Genomic DNA, 27,087 nt, shown 5'->3' with positions numbered 1-27,087 from the left:
ATCCTCAAGGAACTCCCGTAGCTCCTCCCTCAGCGCATGGGGGGGTGGGGTCACTGATCGATGACTGTCCCCCAGTGGGACCCCCGTCACAGCCCCGTGGCCCACCGAGGTGGGCAGGCAGGGGGCAGACCCGCGACATGGCAGCAGATGGGCCGATGCCACGTGACCCGCCCCGCCCCCAGATTCAAGAAGGGGCGGCGGAAGGAGAACTGCAGCCCCTGGGGGGTCAGGACAGGAAGAAACTAGTGAAGCCACTCCCCGGGGGGTATTCCCAGGGCTGGCACTGGCATCACAGGAGGTGGGGGGAAAAGGACAGAGCCAACAGGAGTAGGGCAGGGATCAGGGAAAGAATCTGGGAAGGAGGTAGAGGCAGGATCCGGAGCCTCCATAGTTGAGACGCCGGACGGTGGCTCCTCCTGGCCAGGCTCAGGAATCTGGAAAGTGGGAAGGGGACCCCTAACGATGCCGGGCTCAGCCACTGTGGCACGTGCGGCAATCTCGGCATCCAGAGATAGATGTTGGTCAATGGGGTCCCCGCTGAGGAAGGAGGGCGGGTCCTCCACACCCAAGAGGGAAACCCCGTGGGAAGCGGGTCTCGGCAGCGGGGCACTGGCCGTCGCCCCAAGGGGCTCGGCGGCCATCAACAGATTGCCACCCGCAAACAGGTCGATGGAAGATTCCAGGGGACTCTCAGAGGTGGGAGCAGAAGCAGTGGTTAGGAGAAGGGAACTCGGGGACAGGGGGGCCGTGGGGAGGTTGCCCAGATCGAGGCCTGCTGGCAGGGGTTCGTCCTCCCCCTGTGTGACTGGGGTCAAACCCAGGGCCTCGATCTCCTCGTAGATGGGAGGGAGATCACCATCCATCACCCGAGGGCCCTCCCCACCAGCACCTGAGGCTATACCCACCGCGGCGCTCGCAGAGGCATTGAGTGGGAAGGGGGCGAGAGAGGCTCCCTTGGGGGCTTCCACGGGAAGAGACCCCGGAAGAGGGGCGGTGTCACCTTCCAGTGCTGTCACGGCATCCCCAGCCGGCACCACAAAACGGGAGTCATCAGGGGGCAAGGCGGAAGACTCGTCATCGGTGCCCCCCTTCCTACTCTTCCGGGGGGCCTCCAAATCCGAAGGATGTAAGGAAACTCGAGCCTTCCGCTTGCCCCGCTTCCCCTGCACTAAGGACCAGCCCTCCATGGCATCATCTCAGGGCTGGCTAACAGGGGTCGTGTCGGGGGGCAACGGCAATGGCTCAGGGACTCGGGGAGGCAGTGGTGGGACAGCAGAAATGAGGGAGGACTCCCCCTGGGACGAGCCCTCTCCCATGGCCGGCGGTATCTCCACCACACCCTCCTCCACAGAGGTGGACCGAGAAGGAGGAGGAGGGGCAGCTTCGGGTGCCGGGCAGTCAGGGGGACCGGCAATGACAGGGCTGGCGCCTTGCCGGGACTCGGGGGTCCCGGACGCTCCTCTGTGCTGGGGCAAGGGACAGTCCCTCTGGACGTGCCCCATTGCTCGGCAGAGGTAGCACCGGGTCTCCCCCGTTGAGTAATGCACCCGGTAGTGGGCTCCCTGGTAGGGGACCAGAAAGGACCCCTCGAGTGCCCCTCCGCCACGCGCTGCCAGCGGCAGTTGAAGCTGCACTTGCCGGTGGAACGAGAGAACATGACGGAAGGTGGGGTCCTTGCAGCCCAAGGGGAGAGGGCTGATGATGGAGATGGGGCATCCCAGGGCAGAAAGGGCGGGCAGCAGGGTGGCATTGGGCAGGGAGGGAGGGACGGAGGTCAAGATTAAGCGGACCCCCAGGTCTTCCAACGGCTCCAGGGGGATGAACACGCCTCCCACCGCCAGGCCTGTCTCTACCGCCTCCTGGGCGGCGGCCTCTGATGCCAGGAAGAAGACCACCTTCCCGTACATTTTGGAGGCCGCCACGATGGCCGTGGGCCCCACCACCCTCGCCAACGCCCGCACGTAGGTCTCCACGTGGGGCGAGGCGGGCACCAGGAGGCAACGGACACTGTGCTTCCTGGTCAAAGTGGGAAAGGGGCCCCGGCCGCTGTAGATGTTGGCGGAAGCGGCGGTCGGAGGAGCAGCGGCAGGTGGGGGGGCTTCCGCCACCTGGGCATATGCCCTGGGGGCTGGGGGAGGGACACCTGCAGAGCTGGTGGAGGGAACAGCGGGGAGGGATGCCGCAGCCGGTAGCGGGGCTGCGGTAGCAGGGGCAGTCTCCGCCATGGAGGGCCTGGCCTTTTTAGCGGGGCCCTTAGCCTTCTTCCCACCCCGACCCTTCCCACCGGCTGGGGGGGCTCCCCCCAAATCGGAAGGGGCGAGGGACATGGCAGCAGCGGAGGTCTCCCCGCTACTTGCCGCCGCCGGTGCCCCAGCAGGGGCGGTGGTAGGTGGATCGGCAGCGACGGTCGAGGTAGAGGCTTGGGCAGTGGACACGGGGGCAGGTGAAGGAGGGGCGGAGAAAGCATCGCGAGGGGTCTCCCCTGCTGTGTCCCCCGCCACAACGAGAGCAGGAAGAGGGACAAACAGCGAGGGGAGGGGAAGGAGAGGAGGCGACCACCCCTCCCCGCTAGGCTGTAGGCAGGGGAGGAGGGTGCCAGAAAGGGAAGGCTAAAGGGGCATGGGGAGCAACCAAGGACCCAGGGGTGGGAGGGTGTCAAGTCACCAACGCAGAGGGCAGTTCCGGCTCCTCTAGTTGCACTAGGGGATCAGGGGGGACAACGGCGGGGGGTGTGCAGAGAACAAGAGGAAACCAAATGGGGAAGGGCACAAGCACATGGGAGGGGGCGTGGGTGCACGAAGGGAGGGACCAATCAGGGCTGGAGGAGCACAGGGTGGAAGGGAAAAGGGCGAGCTGGGAATGCGGTAGAGGGACCACAGGGACAGCTGCAGGGCTGAGGCAGGACTATCAGGGCCGCAGAGGGAAATGGGTGGGGCAAACAATCATGGGAAAGGGGAGGGGGTCAGCCCAGGGGGCGGGCGGTGTGTGCGCTCATGGGCACTCGTGCCAAAAAGTCAATTGTTGGCTGCTGCTGTTGCAGGCCCAAATGATGGAAGCGGGCGCAGTGAGCCAGGCGAGCAGCTCAGTCCCAAAGGCAGGAGGCTGAAGCAGAAGGAAAACAGCCAGCGGGGGTGGTGGAGGTGAAAGGGGACATGGATGGACCGGGGGCAGGCTCCACGCCACACCCCCGGTGCCCCAGCAGACACAGTCCAAACCCCACCACAAGAGCACAGTTCGAAAAAGACTCAGTCCAGAAAAGCCCCCTCCACAGTGGTCTTCACGTGGTCTCCCCGCAGCAGGCGGTCCTCTTCTACTCCTCCTCCAGGCACCAACAGCTCCCCAGCAACAGCCACAGTAGCCACAGCAGCTCCAGGTGGTGGTGGTCTGGTGTCCAGGCAGGAGGGACCCCGCTCAGATGGTGGTGTCCTCAGCAACAAGAGCTAGGGTCCCTCACTCCCCCCTGGGAAGCAGGTCAGCAGCCCCCCGACCCCCCCCAAGGGCTGTAGGTGGAGTAACAGCAGTAACTGAGGTGGGGGGGAACCACTAGCCAGCCAGCAAAAGAGACAGCAGAGAAAGGGGTGGGTGGTGGTGTCTAGCCCACCCAGGGGAGCAGCAGGAGCAGGAACAGCAGCAGAAACAACAGCAGCAGCAGCAGCGAGGGCCCAGTGCCCAGCAGGAACAACAGCAGCAGCAGCAGCCGCAGCCGCCCTCTCCCTCCTTCCTCTACTACTGGCCCCAGGAGAAGCAGGCTTCTGTTCCCTGAGTGACCAGAGCAGGGGCTGCACTAGAGTAATTAGGAACCTGCTAGAACCAATAAAGGCAGACAGACTGATTAGATCACCTGCAGCCAATCAAGGCAGGCTAATCAGGGCACCTGGGTTTAAAAAGGAGCTCACTCCAGTCAGGGAGGAGGGAGCCAGAGGAGAGGGAGTGCATGTGAGGAGCTGGGAGCAAGAGGTGTGGGTGTGGGTGTGGGTGTGGGTGTGGGTGTGGGTGTGGGTGTGGGTGTGGGTGTGGGTGTGGGTGTGCTGCTGGAGGACTAAGGAGTACAAGTGCTATCAGACACCAGAAGGAAGGTTCTGTGGTGAGGATAAAGAAGGTGTTTGGAGGAGGCCATGGGGAAGTAGCCCAGAGAGTTGTAGTTGTCATGCAGCTGTTATAGGAGCCACTATAGACAGCTGCAAACCACAGGGCCCTGGACTGGAACCTGGAGTAGAAGGTGGGCCTGTGTTCCCCCCAAACCTTCCAACTTCTGATCAGACACAGGAGAAGTTAACCCAGACTGTGGGGAAGATCACTGAGGTGAGCAAATCTGCCAAATAAGTGCAGGACCCACCAAGGTAGAGGAGGAACTTTGTCACAATACCGACATGTACCACGACCACTGGCTCCTCTCCAGCACTACACATAAATCTGTCTAGATGCCTTGAGAGATCCGCAACCTTTGCACCAGGCAGGCAAGTCACCATATGGGGAATTATGAATGAGTCTTGGCAAATCTCCTTGGCCAGCTGATTTTTTAATTAAATAATTGTATTTGCAGCAGGAATCTCATTCTAAAAGTGATGCCAGACCTGCCAAGATCTTCAGCCAAAACCCCTGTACATTTCTATTTAAACTGCACAGTGTAGGCTGGGTATTTGCTCTGATTACAGCCATGAGTATAGGTGAGCCAGGGTAGCCCCTCACGTGGCGCTCACCCAGGGGGTTTGAGAATGGGGCAGCCCCACTGGTGGCAAGAGTGGCTTTGCCTGTCTGTAAGAAAAGTCACACCTGTACAGCTGCAATGCTAGCAGCAACGAGGGAAGCCCCTAGGCCAGACTTGGCCTGAGGGTGGGGCAGGACTCTGGGAGAGGAATTGCCATGAGCTCCCACCAGCATCAAGGGAGATAAGCTGGCAGTGGCAGCCATCACTTCATTACATATATGCTAATTCCAAACGCTCCCTTCATTGCCCTACCCTTCCCCAACCACAGACAGACCCTCCCCCACCAATTAATCAGTCTGCTGTCTTATTGTCAACCTCACAGCTTCAAAACTCATGAGACTGGGTTTAAAACTGAAGATTAGACTGTGCTTAATTTGGATTTTGAACATCCCTGCTTGTCCCCCCTGCCATGCAGGGGTCACAAGCAGTGTCATAAACTCTCTCAAATGTATGGGGTGAGGGGGTTCAGGCCCCACATCAGGAGCTCTTGCGGCCTTCCGATAGCGGGGACCCTCCAACTTCTCCCCAAACCCCAGTGTACCATTAATCCTGTGCCCCCCCAGCCCCCCATCTTCCTCTCCACCAGTGCTGCAATTCATTACACAGCCCCACATCAGTTCCCCCTGCCATCTGTCTGTCCCCCAGAGGCTCAGCCCAGCTCCTCTTGGGACTCTTCACCCTCCACTTCCCCTTCCCAGGGCTTCAAAGGGAAGGCGCAGATTGACCCACTGCTCGCAGGAGTGTGGGAAGCAGAGCCATCCTGAGCGGAGGGGAGGGCAATTTTTGCTTCCTCCTCCCTTATCCAAAAACAACTCTGAGCTCCTGAGGGAGGGGGGGGTGAAGCACTCTTTCACTGTGATTGGCTGCGTACAAGTAGATTCACTTACCACTGTAGCGTCCCCCTCCCCCTGGTATCAGGTCTGGCCTTACAGGGTCTTCACCCTTAGCACCCCTGCTGTTCACCTCGTTGGCCCTGCAAGGGCCTGGCTCTGTGCACAGCCGAGTTCCCTGGGCTCTGGTTCAGCAATAGTTGGTCCAGACCCCTGCCACGATAACATAGGCTGAGCATCCCAGGAGATCCTTGTTACTGTGTACCCCATAAGGCTTTATGGAAATATGCTTATGACAGAACTGGAATATGTTTTATGCTACATATGTCATGTAACATATCTCTGTAACTGTTATGATCTACTGAATCTTCATTCTATTTGTATGCCTGTGTCATTGTTAAGTATCAGACATGTGTCTGATGAAGTGGGTATTCACCCACGAAAGCTCATGCTCCAATACGTCTGTTAGTCTATAAGGTGCCACAGGACTCTTTGTAGCTTTTTATGTGTCATTGTTCTATTCGAAGTTATGAATATTGGCTGTGTACTTGCTTGATTTCTAAGTAGCCTTAGTAAAGCATTTGGTCAGCTTCTTGAGAAAGGAATGTGCAAATTAAGTGCCCAATCAAGAAACACTTAAAGGACATTGAATCTTGGAAGGCTTCAATCCACGTAAGAAGTCTACCTGAGGACGTTCAGGGTAGCATGTAAACAGTGGCTGCTGCCTGTAAAAACTGAGTCATGCGTGGACATGTGACTTGCCCATGTGACTCCAAAACTCCATTTTGGAGCTGGGCTTTGCATAGGAGAGAGGTCTCCACTCACAAGAGAAAGTCTATTTAAACCCATGGGAGACCCTCTCCATTTTGTCTTTAGCTGGCTAAAGAGAGAGCCTCTCCACCCCCAAGGATACCTGAAAGAAACTGAAACAAAGGACAGTAACTACAAGGCGGTGTGAGTGATTGCTGGAGCCAGATTAGAAGGAGACTAATCTGTAAAAGGAAGTTTACTGGAATTCCTCTGAGGGTGAGGTTTTTATCTGTATTCAGTTTTCTTACTATATTAGACAGACTTGCGTGTTCTATTTTATTTTGCTTGGTAATTCACTTTGTTCTGTCTGTCACTACTTGGAATCATTTAAATCCTACTTTCTGTATTTAATAAAATCACTTTTTACTTAATACTTACTCTGGGTTAATTAATAATACCGGGGTGGGGGATGGGGGGACAGACAGCTGTACATATCTCTCTATCAGTGTTATAGAGGGAGAACAATTTATGAGTTTACCCTGTATCAGCTTTATACAGGGTGAAATGGATTTATTTGGGGTTTGGACCCCATTGAGACTTGGTCACCTGTGTGTTAAAGACAGGAACGCTTCTTAAGCTGCTTTCAATTTAAGCCTAGAGCTGCTAGGGGATGTGGTTCAGACCGGGTCTGGATTTGCGGCAGGCTAGTGGGTCTGGCTCAAACCAGGCAGGGCACTGAAGTCCCAAGCTGCCAGGGAAAGCAGGGGCAGAAGTAGTCTTGGCACATCAGTTGGCAGCCCCAAGGGCCAACCCATCACAATCCTTCCATCCCTTTGGGGCTATTCCTCAACCCACCCATCAGGCCCAATCCTCAGCCCCACCCTGGGCTCAAGAGTCCTTGTGTTTGGGTTTGTACGCCCCTGCCTTGGGGCTTGGAGGGGAACCCAGACCCACCCTCTGTTCTGGGGTTCAGCCCAGGAACCCTGTTCTCAGCAGCTAGGCCTGCTCCTTCAGATGCACTGCTGCTCCACTAAGCCTCTTCCTACCTCCCAGCCCCTAGTGCTGGTTCTCAGCCTCACCTCTGGTTCCAAGCCCTCCCAGCTTCTTCTTCCCTGAAACACCAACCCACCGGGTACCTCTCCGACCTGCCCCTTTTTCTGGCCACCATGGGGACTAACTCCAGCCCTATGGCCTCCTTCAGCCTGCCTGCCCCAGGCCCTTCGCAGTGAGCAGTGCTCTGAGCTCTAGAGATCTCCCTGTCACAGCTGGAGTCACTAATGATAACTGAGTCCAGACCAGGCTCAGCTGGGGGATGGCCACTGGGAAGGCTGAGCCCGATGCCCCTTTCAAGCCTGGCACTTCCCAGGTTTTCTCCCAGAGGCCTGGATCATGTGGGGTCATGGCTACATAGGCCACAGCTAGGGTTGCCAACTTTCTAATCACACAAACCCAAACACCCCTTCCCCATGCTCTGCCCCTTCGCTGGTGCCCCACCTCTCCCCCACCCTCACTCACTTTCACCTGGCTGGGGCAAGGGTTGGGATGCAGAGGTGGGTATGGGCTCTGGGTGGGGCCAGAAAGGAGGGGTTAAGGCTGCGGGAGAGGGCTCCAGGCTGGGGCAAGGGGTTGGGGGGGTGCAGGCTCCGGCTCTGGATGTGGACTCTGGGGTGGGGCTGGGGATGAGAGGTTGGGGGTGAAGGAAGGGGCTGCAGGCTGGGGCAGGGGAGTAGGGTGAAAGGGGGGGTGAGGGCTCTGTCTAGGGGTATATTCTCTTGAGTGGGGCCAGGGATGAGGAGTTTAGGATTCAGCAGGGGGCTCCAGGCTGGGGCAGGGGGTTGGGGTGTGGGTGGGAGCTCCAGCTGGGGGTACGGGCTCTGGAGTGGAGCCAGGGATGAGGGGTTTGGGATGCAGGAGCAAAGGGTGTTGATGTTTGGGGGGGGTGGGTGCTCCAGGAGGTAGTTTGAGTGCAGGAGGGGACTCTGGGCTGGAGCAGGGGGTTGCGGTGCGGGAGGGCGTGCGGGGTCCCGACAGTGCTTACCATGGCTTCCTGGAAGGTCCCTGCAGCCCCTAGGCACATGGCAGCCAGGGAGGCTCCGCATGCTGCCCTCATGCCCACAGCAGGGCTGGTGCAACCATTTAGGCGACCTAGGCGGTCGCCTAGGGCAGTAGGATTTGGGGGGTGCTATTTTCTTCGGCAGCGACCACGGCGGCTGGATCTTCGGCTGCCCTGGTCACCATTAGCATTTAAGTGGAGGAAGCTGGGGCATAGTTGCTCAGGGAGGGCCGCCTGCAGCAAGTAAGGGGTGGGGGGGTGGCACGCAGGGGAACTCCCCACCCCAGCTAACCCCGCCCTACCTCCTCCCCAAGCACGCCATGGCTGCTTCACTTCTCCCACCTCCTAGGCTTGTGGCGCCTAAGCTGATTGGCGCCGCAAGCCTGGGAGGTGGGAGAAGTGAAGCAGCGACGGTGTGCTCAGGGAGGAGGCGGGGCAGGGGTGAGCTGGGACGGGGGTGTGTGCCTCAGGGTGGAGGGTGGGGAGCTGCCGTGGAGGGAGGGCGCCTCAGGGTGGAGGGGGGGAAATGCCACGGGGAGGCGCCTCAGGGTGGGGGCTCGGGGATGGGGGAGGGCGCAAGTTTTGCCTAGGGCGCGAAACATCCTTGCACTGGCCCTGGCCCACAGGCACCACCCTTGCATCTCCCGTTGGTCGCGGTTCCCGGCCAATGGGAAATGCAGAACTGGACTTCGGGGCGGGAGCAGTGCAAAGAGCCTCCCTAGCCACTCATGCATCTAGGGGCTGCAGGGACCTGACGGCCACTTCTGGGAGCCACATGGAGCTAGGGCAGGCAGGGATCCTGCCTCAGTCCCAGGCCCCCACTACACCGCCAACTGAACTTTTAATGGCCTGGTTGGCAGTGCTGACCGGAGCTGCCAGGGTCCCTTTTAAACGGGGAGTTCCTGTCGAAAACCGGTCATCTGACAACTCTAGCCCTAGCCCCAGCCAGATTGTTACTAGTGAGAAAATCATGAGCGCTCTCCTCTTTCCCCTCCCGGACACACCTCCTGGGAGGCTGCTTCACTCCTTGGCCTGAGGTTTCTGCTCCTTCCCAGTCACTTCGCTCTCCACCCAGGGCCAGATTAATGCTGCAGCCCAGGGCCTCAGGCTAAGGGGGCCCCTGCAAAAAAATCCATAATTATATACAATTCAGTGGTCACCAACCTGTCGATCACGATCGACTGGTCAATCCTGGAGCCTCTGCCAGTTGATCATGATCTCTGGGCTGCTAGAAGTCCAGCTGTGCGGCAGGGCTCAGGCAGGCTGCCTGTATGCCATGGCCCCATGCTGCTCCTGGAAGTGGCTGGCTGCTGGCATGTCTCTGAGGCCCCTGGTGGGGGGGAAGGAGGAGGCTCTGCACGCTACCCCCACCCCCAGCACTGTCTCCACAGCTCCCATTGACCAGGAACTGGGCAATGGGAGCTGCAAGGGAGGAACTTGCAGCCATAGGCAACACATGGAGACATGTTGTCCCCCTCCTGCCGTGGGCACGCAGAGACTTCCGGGAGCAGCGTGGGGCTATGGCAGGCAGGCAGGCGGCCTGCCTGAGCCCTGCTGCGCCGCTGTCCAGGAGCCACCTGTGGTAAGCGCCTCCCAGCCGAAGCCTGAACCTCACCCCCCCTCCTGCATCCCAACCCCCTGCCCCAGGTCAGAATCCCCTTCTGCACTGAACTCCCTCCCAAAGCCCGCACCCCTCACCCTCTCCTGCACCCCAATGCTCTGCCCCAGCCTGGAGTCCCCTCCTGCACCCAAACTCCCTCCCAGAAAGAAACTAATATATCAGCTGTTCTAAGGTAAGAAGTAGGCTATTTTGAATTAATTTAGCTATAGTCTACATGTTTTAAGACTGAAACGTAACCATAGAATAGCTTTATGTTAATTAAAAGGCAAGTTTAGTATAGCAATAATAGCCTCGATGCCATAATTGGAATCATTTTGTTTTAAATTAGGAAAGACTTGTATACGGGGCCCCCCACATAATCTAATAGCCCTGGGCCCACAGGAGAGTTAATATGGCCCTGTCTCCACCCCTCTGGGTGCAGGGTGTGCCCCAGAAGGGATGGGGCAGCACGGAGTCCCTCACTCCATTCTTTCCTAGCTGGGAGTTTCATGTGCCTCCCCCTATTCTCACCCCTTCCCTAGGTGGGGGGGGGGGGTGGGGGGAAGGGAGCAGCAACAGGGATGGGATGGCCTGAAATCTGTCCAGAGAGAGGTATGCCTTTGCTGACTTGGAATGAAGAAGGGCCTCTATACATTCTATGGACTGTGCTGGAGTGAGGGATGACTTGTAATTAATTCTTAATCCTAAGGAGTGGTGCAGATTGAGGACTGTGAAGAGGGCACTGGAAACTTCCTGATGGGGAATAACCTCTTAGAAGCCATTTGTCCATGCCCAGGTAGAGCTGTATTCCTTCTCCCAGGTGGGCCCCTACTACTGCCTAGCTTTTCTGAATACTCTTAGGGCAGCAGAGAGGCTGAGCAATAGTACCCTGTACAGGGAGCAGTTATGTCCCAAGGTGACTGGAGATACTGTCTGTCAGTCAGAAAAATTGCTATGTGAAAATAAACATCTTGGAAGATGAGCACTGCAAACTAATCCTAAGAGTCTAATGAGGGGATGATGGAGGCTAGAGTCACCATTCTGAACTGGAATCAGTATGTCAATCTGTTCAGTTGCCTCGGGCCCATATTAAGATGTATTTGTGACATTCTATACCTGGGGGAGCACCCTGTAACCCCCATATTCCTCATTCATATATAATTGTGATCTTGCTTATAAAGCAGACCATGTGAGGTATCAGGGGAAAGGTTATGATCTGCTGAAAGTCACTATTCTATCCAAATATGTATCTCATTAATGCATAAGAAGTTATGAGAATTGTGTTATATGGTTCTCACTAAAATATGCTGTGGGTTTGGGAAGCACCCAGATACTAGCTCTCCAGAGACAATGCCAAGGAAAGTACAGGGGAGTACCAACGCCTAGGCGGGTGTCAAACAACCATTAACAGCCATTGTCCAGCAAGGGAGCTATAATTCAATGACTCACCTGTCACATCAGGGGAATTGCTCAACCTTACCTGGGGACTCAGCAATGCCCACCAGACATGCCTGGACTTCTGTTCTCCGAGCACATGGGACTGAGGGTATAAAACAGAACACAGGGGCCCCATGCTTGGCCTTTCTCCTGCCCCCACATATGCTGCAAGCAACAAAGACACTCAGAACACTGAAGACTCCAACAAAGGAGACTGGCCCAGGTTTAAGGGACAAACCTGTATATTAAGGACTGCAATATCCAGTTGGGTGAGAAAACTACTTAATCTAGATGTTGCCCAGTCTAATAGGGTTGAGAGTTTAGACTGCATATGTATTATATTTTCTTTTCTTTTCTTTTGGTAACTAACTCTGACTTTTTGCCTATCACTTATAATCACTTAAAATCTATCTTTTGTAGTCAATAAATTTGTTTAACTGTTTATCTTTATCAGTGGGTTTGCCTGAAGTGCTTGGTAAGGGTGCTTGCTCAGGTTTATAAAGGCTGGTGTATAGCCACTTTCCATTGATGAACTGGTGAACCAATTAATAAATTTGCACTGCTCATCTTGAGCAATTCAAGACAGTATATTCCTGAGGTACAAGGCTGGGAGCTGTGGGGATTTGGCTGGTGCCTTTTTCTGTGTGATGCAAGTGGCTCTGGGAGCATTCATGTAATCTAGCGGGGTGTAGGGCACCACATGCTGTTGTGCTGAGTGATAACAGCACCTGGAGGGGTTTGCTGCTTGTCACTAGCAAAGCATTGTGAGAGACAGCCCGGGCTGCACCCCAGGGATCCTGTCACAGTATTTACACTTTTTTTCCGGGAATAAAGAAGCAGCAAGAATAAAAACCCTTCCTTTTCATTTTGGATTGTTCAAAATGGTTAGTTTTGATTCTGACTTTTTAAAATTGTATGTTATAACTAAGAATGTAATTCAAAACGTTAAACAATTTGAAATGAAAAGTCATTCTCAAAAGAAAACAGAAACTTTTTGTTCCAAAAAATGTCAAAATAGGCTGTTCTACATTGTTGGAAATCCCACTCCCCAAACAAAATTTTGGCAAAATTGACACACATTCATTTTTTGTTTTGTTTTGACTTTGAAGGACCTGTATTTTCTGATGCTGACCTAAAGTTTTCTGACCACCTCTACTCCTAGCTAGTCTGCAGGCCCAAGGACAGTTGACTGAGTGGGTTTCAGACTGGAACCAGGAGCCTGCAGGGTAAAGTTCCTACTTATAGGGACACTAAAGAAGAGGGATCGCTGGGAGAAGAGTCCCTTTTTGATGTCAGAGGAATGTCTTTCCAAAACCTTTCTTTCCCCTCATTGTCTTCTCTAGGAGGTGGAGCTTTAGCCAAGTATCTCTGGAGTACCAAGTGGAGTGAAGAAGGACCAGACCAATGAGCAATGGTCCTGGATGTGGCACTTGCCCAAACAGAAAAGACACTGACTGTGCCCATGGGTTAGAGAGATGAGTCCTTTGCACAATGGGCATGGCTTAAACCTAGAGGATTGAGGCTCAGCCTTTAGGCGGGAAGACATTGACTAATGACAGATTGAAGAAATGACAGATTTTAGAGAATGAATACAAAGAAGGGGCTGCCAATAAGGCAGAAATATCTCACTGAACTAAGCTATACAAAAGGATTGGGCAAAAGGTGCTGTGAGGTAGCAGGTGAACACGGCTGAACTCCACCTCACTGCCACAGGACGGAACTAAGCGGTGGGTGGGGCTTCTGTGTGCCCTTGGTTGGGGGGCATGAGGACATGCAGGTGTGGCCCCAATAGACACTGCTGGCTCAAGAACCCAATCTCACCTGCATGAGATGCATGAGCATCTAGAGTGGGATCCACGTGCACAGAAACTCAAGGGAGAACTTCCTTTTTTTAAAGAAATGAAAGTTAGATTCTGGAGGACAACGTCATCCTCAAAACATGTGCCATATGTACATTTCAGTATCGCCCAGTCATGAAAATGTGGATTCAATATTTCCTTTCTCCCAACGTTTCTCTGGTTTCTATGCAGAGCATAAATTCTTGGCAGCAAGGACTGCTTCTCACTACATGCTTGTATGGGCTCCAAACTCAGCTGGGGCATCCTGGCTCTCCAGTAACACAAACACGAATCCCTATAAGCATCTATCATGTTTCCTCTTGTAGGTTTAAAAGCACAGAGCCCTTCCCTTTCTGCACTTGTTGGTGTTCTCCAGCAATTTATTTTTATTTTCCTAGAAAAAAGGAAGCCCCTTCAAAATCACACAGGTGCTTAGGAAAATACAGACAGATAGGGGTACAGACAGGAAGGGAAATGCAAAGTCCCCAGTGCCCTCAAGCAGGACTAGTAGGAAATAGATGTCCTGACATGAGAGATGACACGATCTGTTGTTTACCTTCTCCTGTGGGTTAAAGTAAACAGATACCAAGTCAGAGGGTCTTTTTTATTTACTAAGTTTTTTTTATTGTGTCTGTTTTATATTCCAAACCCTTCCCCTACAACTCTTCCCTCCCTCACAATAAAACTACTGTGACAAGCCTAGTGTTGACTGAAGTCCAGTCAAAGTAACTCAGTATTAGCTACTGCACCGCTAAGAATCAGAAATCAAATAATGTCCCCTAGAAAATCAAAACAAAGGAACCCACCCGAATGAAGCCTGTCCACCAAATATGGGGAGGAATACAAGTCCACCAGTGACAGCCCAGCAGGTGTGTCTGTGCAGCTCTGTGTGTCTGAGTATCCATGGGTCTCATTCGAAATTCAAGTGCCAACACAGCAGTTACAGCATGTTCATCCACAAAGGCTTGGTGGTGTTGGTCTGTAGGAGATCTTTCCCACCCACTCCTTACCTTCTCCGACCCCAGCCATCTTCTCAGATCCCACTCTCTCAAGACGCTCAGTGTGGTCTGTCCAGCATGTGGCAATAGGGGAAATTTTTTTTAAAAGGTCTCCCAAAATCATCTCGTATCCTTGAGCATGGGTGGTGGGGAGGGGTGTTGGTCAGTTTCCCCCTCTGTCAGTGGTTTCTGTTTCAAATGGGCCTTTATCTGAAGCTGGTCGGATGATCCTCTATACGTTTTGGAAAGCAAGGTATATACTCTATAGGCGTCACCTGCCAATTGCCTCTACAGGAAAATCAAAACTAACATGTATTTTAAAACTAGAATATATATGTGTATATTATATGTGTATAGCGGTGTATATTGTATCTACATACATATACACTTATATATACACACACACATATAGCTGTATTTAGTTAGTAGAAAAAAATTTCTAGCATAACCTTGACCCTTTAAGGAAGACCAAAGCTGAGTACATCTTAATTGTGAGCCACCAAAGCACCTTGAACCAAGAGTGCCCAGTTACACTTGCAGCAACTTTTGGAGATACAGGCCTGTGTCAGAGTTTTGCAAACAATTTGGTATAAAACCAGCAGCCAGCCAGTTTTTTAGGGGGCTGGGGAAAGACAGGAGGATTGCTATTACTCTGATTGTTACTGTTGTTCTGGCACTGTGGCAGGAAGGCCTGCTTTCGTGGGAGCACTGGAAGGAATCGATATTAGAGGGCAGAGGAAGAAGGGGCACATGGGACCCTGTGATAGAAAAAAGGTGAGCGCTCGGCTCTTTTACAGTGAGGTGACCAGAGACACCTGTTAGTCTAAGAAAAAGACAAGCAAAGCAAGAGGAAATATTTGCTCTACAGATAAAGGCTGCAGCATTTCAGCGCTGTGCACATCCAATGGCTGAAACCTCTCCAGGATTCTAGTTATTGTCCTGTCCCTGCTTGGATTGCCTTACATCAGGAACCCAAGATGTAGCCCAAGGAACCCACAGGATCCGACAATGTCTGATGGTGCTGTCATTGCAGAGTGGAGCCACAGCCAATCAACTGCAGGTTATTATTGTTGGTGAAGTCAAGCAAATGATTTCTGTTCCTCTGGCAGAGGAGAAGCACAGGCCACGGCTGGCAGCATTTAATACACATATTTTACATGATATTAATTTAGATGCAAATCAGGTGGCTCCCTCAGGCTCTGGCAGAGTACCAGGGTGACACTCTGTACCACACCATGGGGCTTCCCTGAACACAGGAATGGCAGGATGGAAACTAGCTGGACTCTACCTTTCAACATAATTTTACCCTGTTCTCTTGTGGTTCAAAGCAGAGGTCCCCAGAAGCTGAGATGCTAACACTGAAGGAGGGGAGGCGAATGAACCATTCTCTTCCCACTACTTGCTTTGACTTCCTTCAGCTGGAATGCAATATCAGCAACAGGCCCCTGAGCATGATTCTAGTTGTGAGGCAGCAGCCATGCTGCTGGTCAGCTGGTAAAGTACAACAGTGACCAGTGAGATGAGACTCGCACCTCCCCTGACCCCAAACACTTTAGCAATACAGAGGGGACATAGCCCTGCCCTACCATGATGGACCTGTGACTGGCTTTTTTTCCCACTAACACATCTGTGGGATGGGAAGAAATCAGAAGCTGGAGCCTGCAATGCTGAGGAAGAGAGGGTCCTTCCATAACCAGGTCACCAGGTGCTTCACCTTGTCCAGAAGGAGTCCAAGAAAGGGAAAAGCAAACCCCTTGCCCTTGTAATTCTAATCCCTACGGGGAACTGCAATCGCAATACTGACCCTCAGCCACTTCCTCTGCAATCCACTCAGGACACGAGAAAACCATGGGGGAATCAGAACCTTCCGATGTGCACAGCAAACTGCTCAGGACCTCCAAACCTAGACACTAAAGGCCAGATCTCCAGCAGCTGCAAATCAACACAGCTCTTCAAATGGAGCTGTTCCAAAATACACCAGCTATGGACCTGCCCAATGTTCCTTCTCCTGCCCATGTCAACCTGGGATCTGCGTCTCAACAGGAAAACCTTTTGGTGGCTCTATGGCTGATCATTCACAAGTTCCAGCTCAGGCACACATTGTATCTGTGTGTTACCTCAGTGGATTAAATTTCCTCATTTTCTTTTGCTCCATGTATTAAAATATTCTATAAAATCAAGTGACCAAAAATCTATAGCTCTAAGAATACCTGGTTATCTTCTTTTTGTTTATCGCTAATCACAGTCAAACCTAAAGAAAGAAAGGCAAATAAAGAGAGAAAAAGGAAAGCAATGACTTGTGAAAGTCTGATCAGGAACTGAATTGCATGAGTGACAGAAACTGCTTTGAGAAGAGGTCTTCACAAATTGGAGGGCAGTTTGGATCTGACAGGTTCTAGCTCCTCAGGGAGCACAACAGATTCTTTCCTCCCACCAGCAGTCAGGGAGGGAGCAATAACAGCACTGGCTCCAAACACTAGTGGGTGTGGCAGAGAACCTGAGGACATCTGACGTGGCAAAGTCATGCGCCCAGGAATAGAGCTACACGGCTTCCCAAGAAGTCCAGACCCTCCCCCGGAGAAAGGAAAGACGCTCAGAACAGACTCTCTAGAGGAAAGAGGAGAGCTTTGGCTCAGAGTCTGAGCCAATTCTTGGGGCAAAGATGGCTGGGAAGCAGAAATCAACTTGATGTCCTGGCTCAGGCGTCTTGGTGGCAAATGTGGAGAGCTCTTGGGTTGAAGGACCAGTGGAGGCAGGCTGGAGGTCTGAGGCATGAGCAAAGATCCATGAGAGCCGGAGGCCCTGGCAGGGCCACACTGGAAAGTTCTTGCGGCCACTGGGCTCTGACTAGGAGGACTAAGGCCAGAAGGGGTGTAACAAGGGGAGGCTACACCAGGCTGCTGCAGTGGAGACATAGAGGCAAAAGGTGACCTTTCCTGGTGGCCTAGCATCCCAGTTGCAGAGCCTAATGCACTTGGTTGAATTTGGCACAGCGCTGAAAGGGAGCCTCCAGAGGCTTGTGCCAGCTGGCTTAAGCTAGAGGATGGAGAACTGGAGGAAGGAGGAGGTTGAAAGTGGTTCATTCCTCCCAAAGTTCCACTTCCCATGAATGGCTGTAACTGTCCCACCTGTGGTGGCCTGGGGATGGTGGGCTGGAATTCATTGAAAAGATTGCTAGGTGAGTTTGACGAGAGCTGGGTGAAGGAAGTAGATGGAGAGCTAGTGGTGTCCTGCTGAAAGTGGCCAAACCCACTAGGTGGAGTGTTGCTGGAAAGTGGCTGCTGCTGAGCTGTCCCTAAAGGAGACCCTGAAGGTGCCTGTTGAAACTGGTTCAATCCCGCTGATGATGTGCCACCCAAGCACTGTTGGCTTGAGCCAGGGGAAGGAGATCCAACCGAGGCCTGATGGAACTGGCCCAAGCCAGCAGAGGCTGTGAATCCTGCCAGCTGCTGGATTTGGAAGGAAGATGATGAGGGGGTTTCAGCTCCTGGAGTGTGCAGCTGGGATGGCGTGCTGGATGGAGAACCTACAGCAGAAGGACCAGCGGATGGTATAATGGACTGAAGCCTTTTCAGTTGTCTCGGTGTCTGGCTGGACGGCTGCCCCAAGGAACCCAAGACAGACAATGGAGGACGGAATATAGCCGTCGGGAGGCGAGGGTGGTGGGTCAGAGCTATTGCTACTGAAGTGGTGGCAGCTGCAGCTTGCAAGGGTGCCTGGATCAGTGGAGTCCAGATAACAGGGGTTGGTGTGGAAGCTGCAGCTGCAGCTGCGGCGGCCGCAGCCTGGACATTGTGAGCACAGTGTGCCATCTCTCTGTCATGCTGCACAATCTGCTGGATGATCTCGTTCTCCTGGTAGTTGAAGACACCAGAGTTGAGGTCGTGCTGGACTTTATGCAGCAGAATGGAATTTTTCTTACCTGTAGAAAAAAGGGAGCGAGGAATAATCAGTCTGATTGGTAAAAGCAAGGGGGAAACTTTTCAGCGGGTATCAATTGAAGGCCACTGCCTGCACCTCCCAGTTCATTTTAGGGCCACATTATCCCATTCTCATTTGTTCCCTCAAATGGAGGTGCCATGGCACCTTTGTGCCAGCCAATAAGCTCACATACACTACATCCTCTAGCCAAGTAGTGTCCCATAAGATCTTGCCTCATGGGGCATGAGAAGTCTTGCTCACCCAGGGTTTTAAGGGACCAGGTCAGGGCAGATTAGCAAATGGCTTTTTTTTGTCTGGAGGCTATTATCTTGTGCTTCAGAATCTCAACTTTCATTTAAAACAATTACTCTGTAGTGCTGGTGGTTACAAAGAAAACACCAAACATATGAACCGAGTGTAACTATGTCAGTGATGTCTGCCTGAGCCTGCAGAGAGCCTGAAACAATAGCTCTGCCTCATTCACCTCAATGGATTAGTTTACTCTGATGTCTAATGGCAAAAATTTTTAAATATAAACATTATTAACTATTTCACCCCTGATCCAGTGCTGAGGGATGATTTTGTAAAGATCTGCTTTCAGCGGCATTTTATTTTGGTATCTCAAGTGGGTGGTTTGTGGGTGGATGTTGGGTAAGTACTCCTACTCCAAACCCCAAATTCTATTCCTGCTGCATGTTCCTCGTGCTGCCACCACCCTGGATTCCTTTGAATTGTAGAATCATAAGACTGGGAGGGACCTGGAGAGGTCATCTAGTCCAGTCCCCTGCACTCATGGCAGAACTACATATTATCTAGACCATTCTTGACAGGCTTTCAACAAACAGCTCCTGAAGTGGCAGCTGGACCTTTCTTCTCATTTGAAGGAAATCCAAAACAGAGGCCAAGGTTTAGTGGAGTTTCCTGGCCATTGCATGTTCCTGCAGTTTTCTGGAGAAGCTCAACATGTTCTCAGGATGGAACAGTACCTGATAAAACCCAGCTGCAGAAAGGCAGAAGCCATGTATGCCACACATACAATTTGGGATTTTCTTGAGTAAATTTCCTCTGGTGAATGGTAAGTTATTTTCTGCAGCAGGCCTTTTATTAACACTTTTCTAGCTAATGCTCAGCACTTCTGTAGCACCTTTCAACCTAGGGTATGACAGCGCTTGACTAATTTCAAGTGATTTTGCATCTCAACAACTCAGTATGGTCACTATTATTGTCCCAATATTTTTTACAGCTGGGTAAACCAAGGCACGGAGAGGTGAAGTGGTTTGCCCTAGATTACACAGCATGGCAGTGACAGGACCCAAGAGCGCTGAATCCCAGCCTCCTGCGCTAATCACTGGACATCCCTCCTTCATATCCAGTCTACATCTCATTGCACCTACTGGGTAGTGAGACATGGTGAGTCAGATCCTCAGCCTACCTTCAGTGCAAAGCAGCCATCAAGCCTGAAGAACTGTGCCCCTGAGGCATCGGGGAACCCTCCAATGGAGCAGAACTGTCAGAGAATACTCTAACTCATCCCCATCTCCTGTATCTCGGTACAGGGGCCATTCCTAGCAGAAAGGGGGCATGACTGAGCATTCCTACACCCAAGCAAACCTTGGCTGCCACAAAGGGGCTGGGAGTGGCCTGGCATAAGTTAGAGTATCCCAGAGGCTGCTGTATTCTATGCTGGGACCTGGACCAGCCCCCAGCCAGCCCAAGTATTGGGGGAGTGCATAAGGTGACCTAAAGCCACCTCCACCTGGCTCAAGCATAGTGGATGATCTGAATAGAGTGAACAGAGACACTGCACAGCACACTGTGCTGGGTGCATACAACTTCTAATCATTAGTCACTGTGCATTACCCTGCAGGACTAAGGAAGAGTCAATGGAACCTCTTCCTTGTCTTGGAGGTTTTGCAAAGCTGTCCAACCATTGTTTGAGTTCACAAGAACATCCTTCCCCCATGTTCTCCATCATTTAAGCCCATGTCCATTTAGGGTAACTAGACAGCAAATGTGAAAAATTGGGACGGGGGTGGGGAGTAATAGGCGCCTATATAAGAAAAAGACCCAAAAATCAAGACTGTCCCTATAAAATCGGGATATCTGGTCACCCCATGTCCATTTCCCCTTTAAAGGTGACTGTGACATTTAAGTTCTCTCTAGACCCTTTCCCCCAGACTCTCAAAGCACTTTACAAACGGTAAGGAATCAAGGGTGAAATCCTGGCTCCACTGAAGTCAATGTGAACTCTGTCAATGGAGCCAGGACTTCACCCTAAGCCTCACAGTTTCCCTAGCAGGGAGGTAAGCCAAGCAAGTGCTTCTAGCTGAGAGGAAGTCTCTGTGCACTAGGGACAGAAGAACTCTCCCTCCCTAAAGGCTCTGCTGGCTCAGGTGAGAGTTCTCAGTGCAGCAGATTGCCTGCCATTATTGTTTCATTAATACCTGGTAAGTGGAATTCCAAACCAACCAAATTTTAAGTTCCAGCTCAACTTTCAGCCTTGCAGTATAATATTACCCAGCACTTTGCCCTTTCCAAGTGTTGCAAAATTCAGTGACAAAGTTTGCCTGGTCCCGAAATGTACCTGGGGTTGCGTGGAAACTTCAAGTGATTAAAGAACAGATCTGAGCCATGAGTGAGGGTGTTGTGTGGAGCCCTTTCACCAGATCACAGCACTATAGGCGCTGACTTCTACTCCTGCCAGTGGGTGCTCGACCCCCCCACTGTCCCCAGCCCTGCCCCTATTCCAACTCCTTCCCCAAATCCCTGCCCCGCCTCTTCCCCACCTCCTCCCCTGAGAACGCTATGTTCTTGCTCCTCCTCCCCCTGCCCCCTGGAGTGGCCAAACAGCTGTTTGGTGGTGGCCGGGCACGAAGCACTGGGAGGTAGGCAGAGAAGCAGGGATGTGGTGTGCTCAGTGGGGGAGGGGAGGAGGGAGTGAGGTGGAGGGGAGAGTAGCTTGGCTGCTGGTGGGTGCAGAGCACCCACTAATTTTTCCCCATGGGTGCTCCAGCCCTGGAGCAACCATGGAGTCGGTGCCTATGCACGGTACCTTCTCAATAGAAGAGAACGTCTGATGCATCAGAATTTAGTTGTATCCTCAAAGCCTAATGAAAATGAACTATTCTGTTACAGCATTACTGCATGAGGAATTGCTGCTCATAGGAGTTTGTATCATATCCTTAACAAACTGGCTTCAATTAAATCCACCACTTGACTTATCAAGGGCAGTCCACACTCCCAGCTGATGCCATCCTGAAGATATTAGAGTAGCTGCCTGTGGGTCTCCCTTTAGCTTTTGTTTCTTGGTTCTGGTAGGATTTGGAGGGCTCAGGTTAGTCAGTAGTAACCTGCGTGCAGCACTCAGGAGTGCGCGTGTGCATGGCAGCTTGTCTTGAGGCTGGGGTTCAAGGTGAGCATACAATGGCATCCCAAGGCAAAAGCCAGTTTGGATTAAATCAAAAGCAATATTAACCTTCCTCCCAAACAAAAGTTTCCTCAAGCTCCACACCATTTCGTTAACTTTCTCATTCTGTTTCAGTGCCCCAGGTTCCTGCCTGCACTTTCAGCTCCCATCCAAAACCAGGACTGACAAACACCCTTCCTCCCAGAGGGTTTGCAGAATTTGAATTAGACACAGGTACAGTATGGCAGATTGGATCTGTAAACACCTTCCATTCTGAACTCTGGCACCACAGCCACCTCGCATCTTCAGAATTAAAGAATGTAGGCATAATTAATGCCAGTCAACAAAGTTTATGGAAAATAGGGCTTGTCAGATAAACTTGTCATCATTCTTTGTTGAGATCATTATTCCAGATTAACTTTCACATGTAGACAAAGTTCTAAGGATTTGACCTGGCCCACATAACATGCTGATACAAATATTTAGCACTACAGAAAATCAATGCAACTGGTTAACCAACAGACTGCAAAAAGTAATTGTAAGTGGGGAATTGTCACCCAGTGGGGATGCTTCTAGTGGGATCCTGTAGGGAATCTGTTCTTAGCCCTAGGCTATTCATTACTTTTATCAATGATTAGGCAGAAAATATAACATCACTGCAGGTAAAATTTGCAGAGGACACAAAAATTGGTGGAGTGGTAAATAATGATGAGAACATACCTTTAATACAGGCCAACCTGGATCTCTTGGTAAGGTGAGCCAACATGCAGTTTAACACAGCCAAATGCAAGGTCATACATCGAGGAACAAAGAATATAGGTCACCCTTATAAATTGGGGGACTGTATCCTAGAAAGCAGTGAGTGAAAACGAGTTAGGGGTCACGGTAAGTAACCATCTAAACACGAACTCTCAGTGCAGTGCCTTAGCTAAGAGGAAGAATGGGATCCTCGGATGCACAACCAGGAGCAGGGAGCTGGTATTATCTCTGGCCATGGCACTGGTGAGACCATTACTGGAGACTGTGCCCCATTTTGGTGTTCATACTTCAAAAAGGATGTTGAAAAGCTGAAAGGGTGCAGAAAAGAACTACAAGAATGAGTCAAGATCTGGAAAAGCTCCCATAGAACGAGAGCGACTGCTACACGTATCACCAGGACAGACAAGCCCTGTCTTTTTTACACCAGTGCAAAATAGCTGTGAAAAGCTACAATTTGGCTTTGGGAGTGTTTTGTGCTGGTGTAAATAGCTATATGAGCTGCAGGCAGTGGAGAATCAGACCCTGTATGCTTCCATCATCATTCAAATCTATGCAGGACAAGAGTGTGGCCACTTCTGGGATGCAATGGGACAGCTCTTCAGCAGTGCACAGCAACACGACACAACAGTTCTGGGGAGGATGTAAACAAGAACCTACCCAGTCGAAATTGCAGGGTAGGAAACAACATGGAATTACTCAAGCAAGAATTTGGCTAACACGCTAAGGATCAAAAGGGTATGTCTGAGAGGGCAACACCTCAGGTTTGTAATAATGAGTTTTCTGGAATCACAGGTGCAAATTCCAGCTAGAGGCACAAAGAGCTCTCCTACACAGTTGCAAGGCCAGGGTGTGGAGAGGGAGATATGAGGTGGGGGAGTGCCTTCAAGGAGACAATCAAACTCCAACCCCATGGCTGAAAGTTAGTAGCTCTGTGGATATTGTATAGTGGGTTTCTTTATCAAGAAACTGGGCTTAGGAAGCCTAGAAGTGAGAAGAGATGGAAGGAGGAGGAGAAGAAGCTGGTGTGATTACTGCAGCCTCCCCAAGAGTGCTAGACCAGCATCTGCTTTGTGATTCCATCGTCACAGCAAACGCCTTGCCTCACTCCTTCATCCTGTGTCAACTGCACCTGGTTTCCAGTTTGCTCTTCTGGGCTTGAGCCTCCTCTGACCTCAGATACACCTGCCCTCACTCCACAGCAGAACGCTGGGATGTTAAGGATTGTTGCCCAGGTAGATTGAGAGGCAGGAGAAGGCCCCAACTGTTCAATGCCTGCACTCTGTGACAGCAGTATAGCGGCAGCTCTTACTTCACAGTACATTCAATACATCCTTACTCTCTGTGAGCCGAGGCCCCCCTGTATTCACACCCTACACACTACTGCAATAATACTGGTATACAATATGCCGTGGGAGGTATCACATGAAAGCTAACAACATGCTGGTTATTAATATCATTGTAAAATGCATGTGTTAACCTTACATGTGAAGTTATGAATTCCCTCTGTATAATGTTACTAGAACATAGTTTAAGTCAAAGACAGTCTAACCTAGGTAAAGGTGATAGAGGGGTCTGCCCCAGACAAAGGAAGGGAGGTTTACCTCAATTTACATATTAGCTGTAAACAAAGCTGCTATCAGCTATCAAAGCTGCTAAACCTGTGGGCCTTATTGTGAGGTGGAACACAAGAGATAGAGAATTAACATGGCTCTGCACCCCAGAAAGACAGAGGATACTGAGTTCCCAGGAGGCCTTCCTGACATGTAACACAAAGACATCCCTTTGGGGAGACAAGGAAGAGAGAGAGACGCCATCTCAATCTTTCACCTTAAGGAAACAAAGAAACTGAGCGCTTTCATGTCTGTGATAGCTCCTGGCCAGGCTGGAAAGGAGACGGGGTGAGAGAAACCATCTTGCACAAAGACTGTACTTGCTATATTAAGTTTCAGATTTTAGATATGTATTTTCACTTTTTTTTGCTTATAGCCAGCTCTACCTTTATCTTTTACTTGGTGTCTCTTAACCCATGCTCTTTTGTTAATAAACTCATTTTACTTTTACCATAAACCAGTTCAGGGTGGTGTTTGAAGAGAACAGTGTAATAACCCCAGTTCAATTAATAAGCTGTGATGTACTGACTCTTTAACAGAGCAGTTATCTTCTGCGACTGCATTATGATATGGGGCTGTGCACTGCAGAGAAACATCCCTGGGGCACTAAGATGCTGGAGTCCACTGATTGTACCTACTAAGTGAAGTCTGGGCCGGAAGAGCCTTGAGGAGTTGGCTGGAGTGGGGAGGCAGACAGACTGGTGTGGCAGGGAGCTGGCACACAATCTAGTCACCAGCAAAACTCACTCCTGTTGAGTCAGAGAGGTAACACACTGGCACGCAGCTCTGGGCACCCCAGCAACATGTTATACCCTCACACACCTTTCCACTGACCCATCTCTCCTCTGACCATGTGTGCGGCCCATTGGCTGTTTCCAGAGGGGCAGCCCCATGCAGTGTCAGACCATAATAGGTACAGGGTGATGTCCTAGTTGAGGAAACATGGTTTCCTGACAATTTAACTAAAGCCATGAGTGAAACACAAGCCAAAGCTGGAGCAAGGCAGGAGAGAGGAGTTTCCTGGGGAGATGTGTCTGCAATGACTTTTTTCTTCCTTCTTTCTTTATTAAACTGCTCTCACTACAGATCAGTCTCTTTGCTCTGGATTTATTGTCATTTCACCTGCCTTGAAATGAGATCTGCAAACATAGTGATGAAAGGCTGATTAATTTGGCTTCTCTAAGTAGCTCTGTGTAATCCGAACTGTAATGCTATTCTATACCACAGTTTTGTTCAGTGAACCACAGTAGGATGCTTGGACAGAATAATCTATTTTCCTCTCATTTCAGTGCTGGAAGCACAAAGCCGGTGTGATGTCAAGACTTTATCCTTCTAGACCTTCTGTCCATCCGACACTACGGTGATGATCATGGTATAAGAACTGATATAACATATAGAATACACACTTGTTCCAGTTTGACTTCTAAACCTGAATATGCAGAACTTCATGGCAGCAGCAGTAATCAAACTCAGATCCTCCTTCTCCAAAAAGCACAGCTTCTGGCCACTTGAGTAGAGGAGACTCTTCACTAGGTGTGAGTAATACAAGATCTCTGACACATAGTTGAGCAGTTCTGATACCATCCAGTAGAGGACAGTGGTGCGCAAAGATACATGAGCCGGTTTATTAAAGTTGCATTAGCAAAGATATGGACACACCAGTGGTGCATCATAATTAGATTGCACAAGCTCTTTGGAGCATACACTGTGTTGGTGTTCTGTACAGCACCTAGCACAAGGGGATCCTGGTCCAGAACTGGGGGTCCTAAGGCAGCATTTCTCAGATGTGGCCACCATAGCCTCATGAAGCCACCAGGGGCTTTTCTTGTGGCCATGGCCTCCTTGGCAGTGATGGTGGGGGAGGGCAAAGCAGCAGCCCCTTCCCAGGGACCACCAGCAGTAGTTGAGCCCTGCCTCCCTCTGGAGAGACACAAGCTGGAGAAGCAGGCAGCCAGTGAGTTCCCCACCTTCCCAGGGCCAGTGGGGTCAGGCATCAGCCCTTGGGTGGCAGGCTCCAGCCACAGGGCTTCGGGCTCTGTCCCTAGGCCCTATCACCTGGATATGGGGCTTCGGGCTCCATTCCCTGGCTATGTGGTGATGTGCTCTGGCCCAAGCTCACCCCCCATCAGTTCTGCCCCCTTCCTGCCTCCTCCAGTGCCCCATCACCTGTGGCCTCTGCTGCCTCTGTATCACTTTTCACAGCACGCTTAGTAACTATCACATCTTTAAAAAAAAATTTAAAAAGGGCAAAAGAAACAATAAGAAAAAAGACAAGAATGTTCAAGGCACCTTATTTGTGTTTCTATTCTCTTTAGGTCCAATAAAGACTAGAGACAGCTGTACACTTTTTTATTACTGAGTCTGAGAAAAAACCACATACATAGATAGATTACAATGATTTGGACATGTAGATGTGCATAATTATTTGTTTTTCCTAAAGCTAATTAAGTATTTTAAGAAAAATTGTCAGATCAGCCACCAGCAAGAGCTGGTGGCTGCATTCTGTTGTGAGAACCCCACAATACAAATAATAAATAATTGTAGTAAAAGACGAAAGATTTATACGAACAGAAGAGAAAGCTATGAGTTCCATAAAAAAAAATTTCTCATCAACACAGTGATGGTCTGAAAACGAAAATACTATTTAGAACCTAGAGGATGTGCCCAATGCAGTCATAAGAGCTCTGAAGTTTAGTGATGTCTCTGAAATTCTGGAGCTTAACTAATAGACAGTTCTCTCTTAATAAAGAATTGAAAAGTCACACACTTCACCTGACTGTAGATAACACACAAAGGATCCCAGGGAAAAGGGCCATGTGGTTTAATGAAAAGAATCAGCTCTCAATAATAGTTCTATCAAATCATCAAAATGAGCTTTCTGTTTTTAAAATTCTGCACAGACCCTGGGAAGATTAGTTGCAATGCTATGTTCATTCTGGCTCTCTCCCTCCAGTTCAGTCAGAGGCCAGTGGCTGTAGTTTAAGTATTTGGGTCAGTGAATTGCTTTTTTAATCTACATTCATTTTCAACATTCTCACTTTATTCTGGTAGCTTCTGCACAGCTACTTAGCTCCTGGGAGGCTCAGGTACATTCTGTGTCTTTATTATGAAGACTGAATAGTAAACACACCAGGTCAGATGCTTGGCTAGAGCAAGAAGTTTGCAATACAGCTCAAG

The 27,087-nt window shown here is 51.0% G+C and overlaps 2 protein-coding genes across 2 annotated transcripts in view; both read right to left on the bottom strand.

Moving 5' to 3' along the window:
• The window catches only part of LOC127058429 (myb/SANT-like DNA-binding domain-containing protein 2), a 606,575-nt gene that overhangs the window by 79,557 nt on the left and 499,931 nt on the right, over nt 1–27,087 (bottom strand). The window lies entirely within an intron of this gene.
• The window catches only part of HCN4 (hyperpolarization activated cyclic nucleotide gated potassium channel 4), a 172,957-nt gene continuing 162,097 nt past the window's right edge, over nt 16,228–27,087 (bottom strand). The window contains exon 8 of the mRNA XM_050968126.1: nt 16,228–18,136. Within this exon, the coding sequence (XP_050824083.1) occupies nt 16,575–18,136 (1,562 nt within the window). The 3' untranslated portion in view covers nt 16,228–16,574. The remainder of the gene's footprint in view (nt 18,137–27,087) is intronic.

Source organism: Gopherus flavomarginatus, chromosome 9 (assembly GCF_025201925.1).
Source record: "Gopherus flavomarginatus isolate rGopFla2 chromosome 9, rGopFla2.mat.asm, whole genome shotgun sequence".
NCBI lineage: Eukaryota > Metazoa > Chordata > Testudines > Testudinidae > Gopherus > Gopherus flavomarginatus.
Note: the sequence above shows the minus strand (reverse complement) of the source record. Positions and strands in the feature narration are given on the sequence as shown.